This window comes from Drosophila hydei, unplaced genomic scaffold, assembly GCF_003285905.1.
Source record: "Drosophila hydei strain 15085-1641.00,03,60 unplaced genomic scaffold, DhydRS2 tig00000215-arrow-arrow-pilon, whole genome shotgun sequence".
NCBI lineage: Eukaryota > Metazoa > Arthropoda > Insecta > Diptera > Drosophilidae > Drosophila > Drosophila hydei.
The window spans coordinates 871,522-887,116 of NW_022045687.1; the positions used below are offsets into that span (position 1 = coordinate 871,522).

The 15,595-nt window shown below is 44.2% G+C and overlaps 3 protein-coding genes and 1 long non-coding RNA gene across 4 annotated transcripts; 2 read left to right on the forward strand and 2 right to left on the reverse strand.

Annotated features, from left to right (window-relative positions):
- Positions 1-306: 306 nt before the first annotated feature.
- LOC111592714 lies at positions 307-4,444 on the forward strand. Its single transcript, XM_023305101.2, has 9 exons — positions 307-616; positions 1,517-1,621; positions 1,709-1,852; positions 1,911-2,022; positions 2,091-2,224; positions 2,807-2,947; positions 3,005-3,166; positions 3,240-3,659; positions 3,719-4,444. Exons 1-9 carry the CDS (start codon positions 416-418, stop codon positions 4,097-4,099), a joined length of 1,800 nt encoding a protein of 599 aa, XP_023160869.1. The 5' UTR covers positions 307-415; the 3' UTR covers positions 4,100-4,444.
- Positions 4,445-5,288: 844 nt separating this feature from the next.
- Positions 5,289-6,316, reverse strand: LOC111592722 (scoloptoxin SSD976). The gene is made up of 3 exons (XM_023305110.1): positions 6,152-6,316; positions 5,692-6,071; positions 5,289-5,618 (listed from the first exon to the last, which is right to left on the reverse strand). Exons 1-3 carry the CDS (start codon positions 6,284-6,286, stop codon positions 5,363-5,365), a joined length of 771 nt encoding a protein of 256 aa, XP_023160878.1. The 5' UTR covers positions 6,287-6,316; the 3' UTR covers positions 5,289-5,362.
- Positions 6,317-8,976: 2,660 nt separating this feature from the next.
- Positions 8,977-14,747, reverse strand: LOC111592725 (glycine-rich cell wall structural protein 1.8-like; the record flags this gene model as incomplete). The annotated part of the gene is made up of 4 exons (XM_030223478.1): positions 14,742-14,747; positions 14,504-14,677; positions 14,108-14,428; positions 8,977-9,426 (listed from the first exon to the last, which is right to left on the reverse strand). Coding segments are annotated over exons 1-4 (951 nt in total), but the record flags the coding sequence as incomplete, so codon positions are not given.
- Positions 9,522-10,640, forward strand: LOC111592721. The gene is made up of 3 exons (XR_002750981.2): positions 9,522-9,815; positions 9,965-10,229; positions 10,476-10,640. It is a non-coding gene; the product is annotated as an uncharacterized LOC111592721 (long non-coding RNA).
- Positions 14,748-15,595: the final 848 nt, after the last annotated feature.

Sequence of the window (15,595 nt, forward strand, 5' to 3'; positions counted from 1 at the left end):
TCATAAGCACTCAATCAGCGCTTACTCCTTTCTCATTCATTCACTCGTCGGCGAGCATTCGATTTGCACTCCAAATTCGATTCAGTTAGGGGAAAGCAAGAATGTCGAGGATTTAGTATATTCCTCAGTGCGAGGACTTTTTAGAAAGATTCAATTTTTTGTAGTTATTCGCCTTAAGGTAACTCTTACGCTTGAAACTTGACACTTAACTCATACCCAATATTTATGACAGCTAAGCTGAAACAGAACGAAATTTAAAAAACTTAGTAGTGCCTGTTAATCTGTCTACCCTTATTAATATATATAGTCTCAGCGAATGTTGCAGTCTATATGATAAAAAATACAAAAACACAACATAATAAAGCAGAGAAAATATATATATATTTTGAATTGAAATCTATCAAGGTCGTCCACAATGCATAAGCGCAATAAGGAATTTGACGACGCACTGCGGAGGAAGCTTGCCAAATTGCGCTTCAAACGGGTGGTTCGAGTCGCTTACGCCAATCATCAATGGGTTATGGAGTCGGACGATCAAAACATTACCTTGAATGTGAAAAAGAATGTGGCGATGCTGGTGCGCAAGAAGCACAAGACGGGCATATTAACAATGGCGGTAAGCGAGCGACATACGCACACATAATATATGTGCCCGTATGTACTCTGTATACTCTGTATACTCTGAATACTCTGAATACTCTGTATACTCTGTATACTCTGTATACTCTGTATACTCTGTATACTCTGTATACTCTGTATACTCTGTATACTCTGTATACTCTGTATACTCTGTATACTCTGTATACTCTGTATACTCTGTATACTCTGTATACTCTGTATACTCTGTATACTCTGTATACTCTGTATACTCTGTATACTCTGAATACTCTGAATACTCTGTATACTCTGTATACTCTGTATACTCTGTATACTCTGTATACTCTGTATACTCTGTATACTCTGTATACTCTGTATACTCTGTATACTCTGTATACTCTGTATACTCTGAATACTCTGATACTCTGTATACTCTGTATACTCTGTATACTCTGTATACTCTGTATACTCTGTATACTCTGTATACTCTGTATACTCTGTATACTCTGTATACTCTGTATACTCTGTATAGTATACTCTGTATACTCTGTATACTCTGTATACTCTGTATACTCTGTATACTCTGTATACTCTGTATACTCTGTATACTCTGTATACTCTGTATACTCTGTATACTCTGTATACTCTTTATACTCTGTATACTCTGTATACTCTGTATACTCTGTATACTCTATATACTTTATATACTCTATATACTCTATATACTCTATATACTCTATATACTCTATATACTCTATATACTCTGTATACTCTGTATACTCTGTATACTCTATATACTCTATATACTCTATATACTCTATATACTCTATATACTCTATATACTCTATATACTCTATATACTCTAACTACTATATATACTCTATATATTCTTCTATCCTGTACTCCTTTTATATTGCAGCAAAAAGGTCTCTTGGCCACTTTGCATAGCACTCGCTCCATAGCAGAAAGAAAGAAACTTTGTACTATTGTCGCTGGCTTAGGCTGTTTTACACAGGTGCCACCGGTAAGATATCCAAGTTTACACACACACATATTTATATATATATATAAATACATAACTGATATATAAATACTGATGAAATACCTGAAGAAAATCCGAGCTCGTTTGGTGCCTTATCTTCACTTTATGGTCGTTAGTTCGGGTCGCACCTTAATGAAGGAGGGCGATGTGCCCACCTGTGTTTATTTTGTTGTTAGCGGCGAAGTCGAGATGTCTAAGCTAGTATTGAATAAGGTAATATTTATGTATATATATGTATAAACCGATATATATAATTCTTTTTCATTGGCAGTTAACACGTAAGCTGGAGTCCAAGCCTGAGGCATTTTTTGGACCCGGCGATTGGATCGGAGAAATTGAGCTGCTGGAGGAGGATTTGAGAATGAATACATATAAGGCTACAAGTAAATCATGAACAAATACCTAAGCCCAAAATGGAAAATTGTTAATGCCAGCATGTTTTCCCCTTCAGCTAACTGTGAAATTCTGGTATTAGACGATTTTGATTTTAAGGCTTTGCTCAAGCCATATGTAAAAAAAGTTTGGATTGAGAAGAAGAAAGCGATTGCCTCGCTTAGCTATCTGAAATTCATGAACGACTCGCAGGTAAGTCCTAAAGGCTATACAAGCATTTACCCTATAATTCATAGGTAGAGGCCAACAAGCAAGAGCGTTGCCGGCTCAAAGCCAGCTGTATTTAAAGATCCATCTTCCCGCAATGGACATAGATTGTTTAAAGGTCTCTCAGTGTAAACCTTACAAATTTCAAGTCTCTTGGTTCTGAGCTAACGTTTCTGTTAAATCAGTAAGACTAGAGCCAGCGGAATAATCTTAAGGTTATCATAGAAACATCTCAAGAGTCTAGCTTTATTAGTGACGAAAAGGTTTGCACTCCTGTGGACATTGCATCCAGCCAATATACTCATTTCCCTTTATGAACGAGCCCAAAAACTGATATAGCCTTTAGAACTATAAGATCATCAGAATCAGGCAGATACCAATCTGAATCCCAATCGCTAGTTGAGCGTACAGCCGAAACCTAAGCTGAGTTCTTAACTGCGCCTCCATCGGAACCTCAATTTGAATGATCTGAATTTCAAGCCGAACCCTCAGCTTAGCCCCCAGCTGTACCCCAATCTGCTTTCTATTCATTTCGATTTCTATCCGCTTCCCCACTTACGCCTCTAGATTGTGAGCGCCTGTAAATTTGGCTTGCTAAAACAATATGATCCACTGAGCACAATTTATCCGGAGAGCTCGGACAACATACAACACGTGTACTTTGTGCTGAGCGGGGAGTGCGTTCTATTGCAATGCCTGCATATGTTGGTACGTATCAGGGGTATGTCACTCTCTTCCGCTCCCTCTGTGACTGTTTGCATTTAGGTGACTACGGAAAAGGGGGAGGCGCACTATGAGCTGTCTCCCGTGGTAGAGGAAGACTCGGACAACGAGGTAGATGACGATAAGGCAGAGCCATTAGATGTGAGGGAGCTGCTGCGCTCGAGCTCTTCGCTGGACGAAGCCGGTCACAACAAGAAGAAAGCGGTAGGGCTAGCTGCTGAGCTCGTAAGGGCATTTGGTGACATAAGCTAATCTTCCCTTGGCCTCTCGCCTGCAGAAGCGAAAGGCGGAGTTTGCCAAGATCGAGGCGTATTGCAAGCTGTTGAATCAGAAGACGGCCCCAGTCGAGGACTCGTCGACGCGACTTACCCATCGTCAATTGCATCATCACAGATCGCTGGTGGAGGAGAAATGGGTCAATGTGTATGATGATACCCCTGGCGAGGACTACGAAGATTTCTATTCGTCGGAAAGTGAGCTTAACTATGGCACCGTGGGCCCATCGTTTCGACGGGAGGCCAGTCTGCCGTTGGGCATTCGTCAATCGAGTCACGTGAGTCGAATTAGCAAGGCTAGCAAATCTAGCAAATCTAGCAAGATGATCAGCTTGGAAGCGGAGCACGAGGACTCCGAGATAGTCTCAGCATGTTCACCAGCCCACAGCTCGAGCGCATCGGAAAAATCGAGGAAACCAAAAGTAAATATTACATAAGCTTAGACATGTCCTTCACGTCTGACCCTTGCCTGCCCCAACAGACTGAAGATAACTATGCCACACACTTCGTGGACGTTGGTTCGATGACGTTCGGCGGACTTTTCGGCGTGGGCGAGAAGTGCGATCATCGCGTGGTCATGGCCCGAACGACAGTCCAGTGTCTGCTCATTCCACGCTATTGGCTCATGGAGGAGGAGCAGAATCCGGGACACATTTGGCAGCGCATGCGCTTCTATCTGGATCGCTGGATACCCTCGAGGTTGAAGCTCTTCGACGACTTCATCAAGACACGCAAATGGGCCCAATTCAAGAGCGATTGTGTCGAGCAGTTCACCCACTCGACCTCAAATACCACCAAAATTGAAGATATACCCATCATAATTCGCATTGTCGAATCAAAAGGGTCAAAGTCCGGACATTAGCTTTTAGGTTTACAACAACGCAGCAACGAATTTACGATATTACAAAATGTGATGCACACTGGGCCTTCAAGTGTGGACACAAACCCATCTTTAGCCGAAAACAAAACCCAAATAAGTTGCTGCTTCTGAATTCAAAACACGTTTCATTATTATACATATCAGGTTTTATTATTTTTATATAAAATTCTGATACTACACTTAACGATATATACGCCGAGCGGCATTTGTAAATTTCCCAATGAAAAATTATGTTGTTCAGTCAAAGTAAATGTCACAAGGTATCCGTTAATACGGATAATAAAGGTGCATGCTTACCGAGGACACACATTTACGATATAAATGTACTATAAAGCATTCTTTTATTTTCAAACTAAGACACAAATGTATATATTAACTCATTGAGCTTGCCAACGGATAATATTGGTACGTTTTGCGAGTACATGCTTACGTTATCAAAAAACGCCACTGAACAATGGTAAATTTCCAAGTCATAAGCCAACTGGATCTGACGCTTTTGTTAATAGAACAAGTCTTTATGAAGAAAAAAATGGATAGTTGAGAACGATGTGCTTTTACGATATTATATATAAAACAAACTTTTTTATTTTTAAACCAAGTCATAAACCAACTTTAGCATGTGCAAGTTTTTTCTAAAGGGAAAATCAACGGATAATTGGGAACGATGTGCTTTTACGATATTGCATAGGCCATAGGAAATTTTGGTACTTTTTAAACCAAGTCATAAACCAACTTTAGCATATAATGCAAGTTTTTTCTAAAGGGCAAATCAACGGATAGTTTGGAACGATGCGCTTTTACGGTATTGCATATGCCATAGGAAATTGTGGTACTTTTTAGCCAAGTCATAAACCAACTGGAGCTGACACTTATGTTTATAGTACAAGTTTTGTTTAAAGGGAAAATCAACAGACAATTGAGAACGTTGCGCTTTTACGATATTGCATATGCCATCGGAAATTTGTATAGCTCGCACTGCAAGCTTGGGCTTAAAGTTAAAAAAGATTTAAATTTCCCGCTAAGCCAGTAAATGCAAAATACTTCGCCATTGTGACTTAGCGTGTCCTCACAGCTCCCAAGTTTGAAAAAGGGAAATTAATGGATAATAATAATCCCAGTAAATAAAGTTTGGAATTTCCTTTACACTAATGGCTTTCCCCTACTTGGGACAGTTGGGCTTAGAAAAGTAGGTAAATATTGTTAGTGGAGGAGAAATTGAGTTGAATTGAAAATGAAATGATATCCTTATCGACTGGCCCACGTATTGTAGCTATATTCCTCACTTTCCGCACAGAGATTGGTGTAGCTGGGATTGCGTCCTTTGATGCACTCAGAGGCTGGTGGTCCGGCCCGATAGATCGGATTGTTCTGCACATTTGTTACCGCATAGTTGCAGGCGAGGAGCGTGTTGCCCAAGCCATTTGCGTCCGTAAAGCGGGCAACGGCACAGCCAACACGATTGTTGCGCTCATTCACCATGGTCGTGAAGTGGCCGATGGCACTGCGGATGACACACACATGGAATCAGAGTTAACCAATCAAGCTAAGCTACGACATTCAATAGGCATACGCACGGTCCGCCACGCGGCACATAGACTTCCACATCGGCGCTGGTGGCATCATGATATTCCTCGAACCAAGCAGCGATGCGCTGACGCAGAAACGTGGCCGTATCAATGTTGAGCGTGAAGAGAATGCTCAGATTCTGGCCGGAGTAGCGATAGGTGTTCGTGTTGCGGCACTCGTCGTGGGCCATGCGGCATTGCAGCGTGTTGTAGGCGGCCACCTGGGCGAGCGTCGAGTCCCACGACATGGTCGCCATGTGGAGGGCGCTGGGGAAGCCGCTCAGTCCGCCGCCTGCCAACAGATTGCGTCGATCGTTGTGCTCCTTCAGGATGAGCGGAATGTGCGCATCGAGTGGGACGAACTCGCCCCGACAGCCGCTCGCAAATTGCTAACAAGCGCAAATAATTAATTTTCTTATTTCATTTCCCGTTTTCCATTTGGCATTTTGCAGGCTTTTCATCTACTTACACCGCTATTGCCGCAGACGACATGGCGCAGTCCGGCCGGACAAAGTGCGGGATTACAATAGTTCTGAGCGCTACCCAATCGGACGCCCAGCAAGAGCAACTGCAGCAAGGCCACGAAACTGCGCCCACGCGTCATCGGCAATCGAATGGAGTCGCAGCGCCATGCGCAGCCCACAGCTGCGACGCAACTATTTATAGGCAACGGCAGTGGCTTGGACAATGGCTTCACATCGTGTCATTGGCACATCTGTTGTTCGCGCCGCTATACAAATCACAGCTGAGTTATTAAAGAAAGGCAGTAACAACAGCTCGCTGCACTGCTGCCTGTTCTACTTACCCTAGCTGCTCTTCAACGTATACGTAATAAATTTGCCACCAGCTGTTGCGCGCGCCTTGCACCCCTCGCACCCCTCGCTCGTCCCTTGCTACTCAGCATAGTTTTCATTTAATTTAGGTCGCAGTCTGACTAAATGACAGGTATCTAAAGATTGCAGTCTTATGACTCAATGACTTGCCATTCAACTGTCTCATCTTGCCTCAGTCACACTTTGCCATGTCTGAGCTGAGCTCAACTGAGCTCTGGATGGACTCATATAAGAAATCGCTTCATTTGACTTGAGGCAACTGTTGCTGATGTAAACTCTCCTAGAGCAGCTTGTGTACTTCCTGCGTATGTAACTATCTAGCCTTGTTCATAAATATAATAGTGCGAGAGCAATAAAATTGTTGGTGATGAACACAATATTTGCATGCAATTTGAAACGAATATTCAGATGAACATATGCCCCTATATATGCACTTGAGTAAGATAAATCAACAGAGCTTAGTTCTTCATGAAAATAGTAGTAAGGAAAAGGCACTACTATTTTAATGAACAGCCAACATTCTTGCACTGAAAAAGTACCCATTGATGGGGTCTTGTGTCGTACGGCACTATTATTCTGCAGAACACAGCTGTATGCATGTACATCGATTCTTGTGCGTATGTACGAATATGCATACATACATAGCTGCACCTAGGCACTTATGTGTGTAGATGAAATTGAATTCTTTTCCTGCACTGCCGCCAATAAGTAAGATGCGAAAGATGCACTCTGAAGCAGTGCCCCTCTATGCGCATCTCATGAACTGCAGCAATCCCTAGTGGCTATCATGCTTTGATGTTTCAGCTGTGCTGGCCAGCTAAACAAATTTATTTAGAACACTCCATTAAGCTGGCTCTCATTCCTCGCTCTCTCTTTGTCGCTCATTCGTTTTATCTGGTTATTTGTGTTCATCTTTGCTGCTGCCGCTGGCCTCAGCGGAGCTCGCTTTTTATCTGCTCTTGCACTTGAAGTGCTCATAAGGAAGTCGTTCATGGAGATTGCAATTCTTGATTCTTGTGATGGCCGCAGCTGAGCTTGAGGTGCGTTTGAAAAGTTTAATTGAATAGCTTTAACTGTAACGGGAACAGCTGCACTCCTGCTTTTTGACTCTCTGACTTTGACGTGTGCCAAAACAGCACTCACGCGTCCAGACGAGCCGAACTTCCGACTCGATACCCATTCTGTGCTGAACTTAACTCTGCTCACTGGGCCAATCAGACCTCGGTGCAGCTTTGTGTGCTGAAGCTCTTGCGCTTCACCATTGACACAGCGCTCAGCAAAGCTGTGACGGCGCGTCGACAGAGGCGACAGGCTGCACAGGTGCAGTGCGTGGCTGGAGCGGGCGGTGGGGGCGTTAATTGAAATGCTGCAGCTGCAAACGTTGTCTGCCCTTGGCCACGGTACATATTTGTTCATCTTATTGAAGATGGCCATCTCTTCGTCTGAAATTTTCCACAGATTTCATTTTCATTAGCCAGATAGGTCAGACAGCGCCAGTTCGTTTTTCCTTTCGTGTGCAGCTGTTGCCGTCGACCCTCTATTACCTTGAGCTATGCGAAAATTTCATTTTCATCTTTACAATTCTTAGGCAATAGTTGCCACACAAAGCGTATGTAGTTTGTATCTATTCTGCTTTGTTGCCTCACAGTGTGCATTCAATGAAGTGGACAAATGCAGGAGATACTTCTACCAAGTGCAATCAGGCAGCTACGAGCTGCTGCCTTAGGATATCCAAGTCAAAGCCAAGCACTTTACTGAGCTGAGCCAAATGGGGTATTTACACTACATGCATACCCTGTACTTCTCTGTATCTCTATCTCTCGCACAGACTCTCTTTCTATCAATGTCTGCCTCCCTCCCTACCCCCCTCTCTCTCTCTCTCTCTCTCTCTCTCTAAGCTGGACTGTGAGCAACAGCGACTTCAGTGACATGGACACATGTGTTATTCCACAATATAACTCAGCGTAGCATCAAGGCACGAGTCATGCTGTGCAGTGTTAACAAGTTCCGCTGAGATTGTCGCCGGCGGAAATGACTTTCTGGTCGCGCCTCGACCTGGCCTGGCGCGCATAATTAATGGCGCGAATTAAGCAAACATTTTTGGTTTTTCTCTTCTGTTTTCGGTTGTATTATTTGCTTTAATGTAATGAGTATTTACAATTCGAGTGGTCAACAAAATTAATGCAAAACAAAGGTGTGAAAGGGCTGCTGCACACGCTCCCAAATGAATACAGCACACGTGTCACAGAGGCCCAGGCACGAAGGTATCTCGAGTACGCGGATTGTGGATCGTTGTTTACCAGCCACTGGAGGCCCAGCCACCTTGAGGTGCCCAGCCACCACCGCCGCCGCCGCCGCCGCTGATGCCGCCTGCATCGGAGATGACCTTGACGATTTGAACAGTTCCGGAGCTGGCACCATGACCGCCTCCATAGCCACCGCCATAGCCGCCTCCAAAGCCGCCACCATGGCCGCCGCCATAGCCGCCGCCGTAGCCGCCGCCATAGCCGCCACCGCCGCCGGCACCGCCTTCGGAGATGACCTTGACAATCTTAACAGTGCTGGCACCGCCGCCATAGCCGCCTCCAAAGCCACCGCCATGGCCGCCACCGTAGCCGCCGCCATAGCCGCCACCATAGCCGCCGCCATAGCCGCCACCGCCGCCGGCACCACCATCAGAGATGACCTTGATGATTTTAACACCGCCGCCGCCGCCGCCTCCATGACCACCGCCATAGCCGCCGCCATAGCCACCGCCATGACCGCCACCGCCATAGCCACCGCCATGGCCACCGCCGTAGCCACCGCCGTAGCCGCCGCCGCCGCCACCGCCACCGGAGCTAAGGGCACTGCCGCCGCCAAGGAAGCCCGCATGGGCCATGCTGCACACAGCGAGCAGACAAACGAATACCTTGGAAGAGAAACAGGCACAATAAATCAAATCAAATCAAATCAAATCAAATCATTTTCACTGCACAGCACAAAACAAAAATATTTGAAAAAATTAAAAAAAAAAAAGTTCAGCTCGAGAATTTCGTTAATCCCGGCGACGATATTTCGAGCTGAGCCGTTACGAGTCGAGACGCACCTTCATGTTGGCTCTGTGTCTTGCTTGGAGCTAGGAGTTGGGATTGCAAATGCGACTTCGACGAGAGCTGAACTTCAACTGTGCCGTTGCAGTGCACTGGCTTTGGCTTTTATGGCCAAATGTCGTGAGCCCAACAGCCCAAAGCCACGAAACCAGCTCGACCCTGCCCCAAGCTAGCCCAGCTAGCCCAGCTAGCCCAGCTGGCCAGCCAGGTAACCAACTCTATGCTAATGCATGACACTCTAATTGGTTGTCCACGCGATGCTCTGCTCTGCTCTGCTCTGCTCGGATTATGCCATCAAACAACCATCAAGCACCAAATACTACAAAGCAATCTCTCTACAACGCCTTCGCTGCTCAGCTGTCCGGCTGGCTCTCTTTATTAGCTCGTTATGCAATTCATCAAAACGCTTGCACAAAGAGCATTAACCAAACATAACAAAACAGCAGCGAATAAGTGGCGCATTTTAGCACTCCAAACATGAAAGACCGAACCCCACTTCGAATCAAACGCCGCCTTCATGAGATGAGCCAACAAAATGGGCATTGTAACATGTTAATGAAGCGTCTGGAGCAACATTTGCCATTTTTTTTGCTTATTATAAGTCAATTTCAAAGATAAACAGGTAAGAGTGCTCTAGGCGAAAGTCTGCCCGACTAGCGGATACCCTGACCCAGTGCAGCGCTGCTCTGCGAGTCGTTGGATGATTCTCTCTAGATTTAATAGAACAAGCGGAACATACACACATATACATACACACACACACACACACACACCTAGATACACACACACAAGCGCGCTTATGGGCTTTCCCATGGTATAGAAAATCCTAATTAAAATTGAATTGTTTAATAAGTTTTCTTCTCGACAGACTTTCTTAATCAAATCAGTCCGAGCCAATGACATGAGATGTGTGCGTTTGCCAGAGCCCAAGTCTTTAAAGTCTCTGTATTTATTAGAGCAGTCCGCCCACACAGCAGACTTGCAATGGCTCTTACGTTAGTCAAGCTAGAAAGCGCTGTCAGATGATCGATAACAAGCAAATCGAATGAGTTATCGAACGAAACTGATAAGCTCGAGTTGCGTATTTCCTCGATAAATATATGATATATGTATAAATGTAATGCATATTATATTATATATTTTTATAAATACATAAATATATTCAACATTTCAATCTGCCTGCTTTTGCTGCTTTTATATGCAGCCTCAGAGTGTGAGATGAACTTGGCTTTATTCAATGAATTCTGCATTCTGATTATGCATATGTATGCCTTATGTGAACTGCCACGCCTTCTTCTGCCTATGGCAAGCATTTTCAATAACTTACAAAGCAAAAATCATTATCAATGGACTTCTTGTAGCTAGAGAGTGATGTATGCATGATGGGGACTACTGCCAAGGAGAGTTGTATGTATCTATTATCCGTATATAGTCAGTCATAGTAGGCAGATATATACATGTATATATATATATATATAATTAAAATATTTATACACAGTTCATGACTCATGGTCTATGATTAGGCCAGCTTCTTAGGTAGTCTCTGTCCTGAGCAAAGTGCCCACGATGCAGTCCATGCCATGGCTGACCAGTCGCCAGCCGCAGATCTTGTGCTATTATATATAATTTGACTTTATCAATCATTTTGTTCACATAGTCTATATACTGAAGTTTATTTCTCTCAGGTTTTTTATACATTTAATGTGAGCATATTCGAGGTTCGTCATCTTGCAGGCAGTGCGCCGAGGGGGCTTATTAATTTGTTAAGCCTTCGGATCGACACTTGATAGATGGCAAATATAATTTAACTGTGTTGCGAGCCACGTTAATTGCTTGAACATTGTTTCGGAGCTCGCGGAAGTTCACAAATCCCACGCAGTCACGACATCCAACTGGCGGGTCTAGCAATTATGTTGAGCTGTAAATGAAATAAATTAAAACCCATGAAGCTTCACCATTTCCAAGTTTTCAAAACTTTTTGGCCGTTGGAAATTTGTTGAATTTACGAGTTAGTATTAACTTAACTCCAATTCAGGGCTGCTGCTGCCTTCAGTGCTTGATGAGGGTTCGTCTGCCGGTACGGACATCTGCCCATGAGCCCAAGCTGGTCAGCCTAAGCCGCTAAACAGGTTTCCAATTTACATCATTTTGCCCGTTTTCATACATAAGTACATAAGCACAAGGCTTCATTATAATTTCTTCATTCGCTATAATTAACGTTGGATTATGCAACTCAGAGATCCGATACGTTCATATATTATGTTATTATCATTGGTTTTCAAATGTTTATCGATGCCCATGCGTATTGGTTAACAGTTACAAGATTTTTAATAGCCCTCCAAGAAGCACTGCACAGCGTTGTCAGGGCCGACCATAGCCATCGATATCGATACGCTATAAATATCAGTCGACGCTCGTAGCTACTGGACAATGGTATAATTGCGACGGTCCTTAGCCATTGCTCAATTAACGACCTCAGGTAGAGCCGCTCTCTGGCTGCCTGGGGGCATCCCCTCACCAGCAACTGATCCAACTTGACATCATTATGACTAAATGTTATCTAAATGTAGCGTGCCGAAGTAATCCTCTCGTGGCGTCTGTCAACTTGACTTTCTGGCATATCATCATCGCAGTGCCAAGATGGAAGCAGAGTGACAAATGTTTTTGATTAATGAGTGTATTTTCGATACCTATTCGAGTGAGCTGAAAGTGGATAAATGCGAATGATGAAAGTATTTTTAGCTGAGTGTCGAGCAGAGTCGTGTGCCTTTCTATGTGATTCTCAAAAGTGCAAGTGTTGGCATTTAGTCGCGCATAGTTGAGCTCGTAGCATTCGCTTTTCTGTTCGTTAAGCATGTGACTCATAGACTCATGTGTGCAATAGTATATGTGTCTGATTTCGTAGTATATGCGAGTTCTACTAGCAGCAGCAGTTTGTTGTTTATGCTAACTTATGCCTTAAGCGTATGGCCTTTCTATGTAATTCTCATTTATTCATATATTCAATTTAAATATAAAACATGGCCTATTACAGCAGTGCTGAGCGGGAAGCAGCAGTTTTTAGTTTGTATTTAGTGTATTGCCCTTCTATGTGATTCTCATGCATTAATGTTGATCGAGTTAACTTGAGCTAGAAGTATCAGCCAGTTTTGCCAGCTTATCTAAGTGGGAAATATATTGCATCTCTATGTGATTCTCATATGCACAGTTAGAGCTCAGTTTTTGTTGACTTTTGCTTTGGCAACTTTCGCTTTTGCTTGCACTCTTTCCGCTCCTTCTCCCCCTCTCTCGCTTTAGACTCTCAGTCTCCGCTGCTTCTGGCCAACTTCAATTCGTATTTCATATTAATTTATTGTACCAATATAATGCAGCCACGATTATCTAGGGTAGTTTCAAGTCGCGCACTCTGCCTGCCACATAGTTTCCCACTGAATAGATTGATATAGCTGTAATCAGCAGTGGCCTGAAATGTAGAGTGGCTCATATAAAATCTTATGGCTGTGCGAAAAGAAACGCAAAGCTTATTAAAGTTACTTAATGTCCATAAAGGTATCTACTCTCGCTCTCTCTCTCTCCCACTCTCACTCTCAGTCTCTGGGTCTATGATCGCTATGACTATACATAAATTAAGCCGCTCCATTTGCGGATTGTGCGAAGACGCCTTTCACCTCATGGCAAAAATATTAATGGGTCTTATTTAAGTCAGAGCTTCCGACCCAGAAACCAGCTTGTTGGCCTATTAGTTATGCATGTGTAATATTTGATACCCAAAGCGAGATATATATATATGCATATAGAGATGGGAAATGCTTTGTTCAAGGTGTTAAAATATCTTTTGATCTTTTGTTTTTGTTTTTGCTTTTGCTTCGTTTTGTTTTGGTTTTTTTCCTTTTTCAATTTTCTGCAATTTTCTATTAAGTTGTGTCTGGGGGCACATCTTGGTCTGGGTTGATCCGTGCAACCTGTGCAGCTAATGATCGACTTAACGTTCGGCCAATTGCCGTAGCTAATGGTAGATCGGAGCATTACCGTGCCTAATTGCCAGCGAAAATTGGGTACGCGACCTCATGGCACGGCTCTTTGCTATGTGTTCGTATGTGGCGCGGGGACTCCCGCTGGCAGCCGCACGAAGAATAATGATTTGAAGTGTTTTTTTCTTTGTATTTTTTGTGTTCAACACAGTTGAAGATGCTTTGTACATTTTATAAACTATTTAACACGAAAAAAAAATATATTGTCTACAAAAACAACAGGCGGCACACGATATGTGTGCCAGCTTAAAGATATAGTAACAACATCTACAAGGCTAATGCCGTTGCTCAACTCGGACAACAGAAACAAGCGAGTCGAGTGCCTGGCAGATCACATGGCTGCGCGTATGTGTGTGTGTGTGAGTGTGTGTGTGTGTGTGTGGGAATGGGACTATGAGTGGGTAGCTGTGGCTTATTGCGCTTAGTCCCAGCCATTGGCACCGCCAGCAGACCAGCCAGCACCACCAACCTCGCCGCCGCCATAGCCGCCTTCGCCCAGCACGGTCACAACTTTCACATCCTGGACGTGGTGTCCATGGTCGGCTACATAGTGTCCGCCATGGCCGTGCTCAATGGCGCCGCCACCTTCGTGGATCACCTTCACGATGTTCACATCGCCGCCGTGACTGTGACCGTGACCGTGACCGTGATCGATGCCGTGACTGAAGCCGCCTTCCTGAATGACCTTGATGACCTTGACTTCGCCGCCGGCACCATGATCGAAGCCACCATGGACATGTCCATGATCGAAGCCACCATGGACATGGCCATGTGCCTCCTCATGGATCACCTTGACAATTTTGACCTCGCCGCCATGGCCGTGATCGAAGCCACCGCCATGTCCATGTTCTTCCTCGTGGATGACCTTAACAATGGTGGGTGCACCACCAGAGAAGCCACCACCGCCGACGGAGTAGCCGCCGCCGCCGAAGTAGCCACCGCCGCCACCGCCGCCACCGCCGCCACCGCCGCCGGAGTAGCCACCGCCGATGAAGCCGGCTTGGGTTAGGCTCACACACAGAAACAGGCAAACGAACACCTGGGCACAAATGGATTGGGAAATTGAAGGCGAAATGCTTGGGCTTTGGAGCTGCGAGTCTTACCTTCATTTTGTTGTCGGTTCTGCTTAGGTTCAGCTTTAGCTCTTGTTAGACGAAGTTAAGCCTGGAAGCTTAATCAGTTACTAATATTGATGCTCTGCTCGTTGGCTGCTATTTATACGTCCATCCAGAGCTAAGCAAACAAAGCTGGCGAACGAAAAAGTTAATTGCTATCCAAAGAGAAATGATAGCATCAACAACAACAACAACAACAACAACAACAACAATCAGCTGCGCTGCATTGAACCCAGAAACAAGTTCACGACCCAAAATAGACAAGCCCATAAATTATTAATGTGTCTTTTAATGGCCAACAGCCGAATATTATAATCTTGGCTATTTGCTAAACGAAATTTGTAACATTTATAAGCTGCATATGCGAGCACAGGCAGACACATGCATTTACACACACGCACACACGCACACCCACATGGAGTGTTGCTCTGTCAGTGCCTCTGTTTGTTCGCCGGCGATGGCTCGATCAGAGACACACCTACCTTTCAGGCCAAGCGCCGGTTTCAACACGTCTTATGTGTGTTAAGGATATCAACTGAGTGTTATTATTTTTATTAGTCTACAATAAAAACACACACACACACACACCCCTTTTTTGCATAGCCACAATAACTGTGTGTGCATATAAAAACTACTCGCACACACAGTTGGTTTCCCTTTTACTCCATTGACTTCGTTTTGACTCACTTTGATTGACTGTGATTCAGTGTGACTAGCTTTAACTCATTCTAATTCCTTTCAATGCAAATGCACTTTTGACTCCCTTAAACACATTTTGATTCATTTTTGACTGACTGTGACTCACTTTGACTCACATTTGCCTCGCTTTGACTCAGTTGAAT

What these genes read in the sequence shown, in the direction of transcription:
- LOC111592714 (XM_023305101.2), top strand. Translation starts at nt 416, where the DNA reads ATGCATAAGCGCAATAAGGAATTTGACGACGCACTGCGGAGGAAGCTT. An exon ending in AATTCATGAACGACTCGCAG is followed by an intron (nt 2,225 to 2,806) that starts GTAAGTCCTAAA and finishes TTACGCCTCTAG; the next exon opens with ATTGTGAGCGCCTGTAAATT. An exon ending in GTCACAACAAGAAGAAAGCG is followed by an intron (nt 3,167 to 3,239) that starts GTAGGGCTAGCT and finishes TCTCGCCTGCAG; the next exon opens with AAGCGAAAGGCGGAGTTTGC.
- LOC111592722 (XM_023305110.1), bottom strand. Translation starts at nt 6,286, where the DNA reads ATGACGCGTGGGCGCAGTTTCGTGGCCTTGCTGCAGTTGCTCTTGCTG. An exon ending in TCGTCTGCGGCAATAGCGGT is followed by an intron (nt 6,072 to 6,151) that starts GTAAGTAGATGA and finishes TGCGCTTGTTAG; the next exon opens with CAATTTGCGAGCGGCTGTCG. An exon ending in TATGTGCCGCGTGGCGGACC is followed by an intron (nt 5,619 to 5,691) that starts GTGCGTATGCCT and finishes TGTCATCCGCAG; the next exon opens with TGCCATCGGCCACTTCACGA.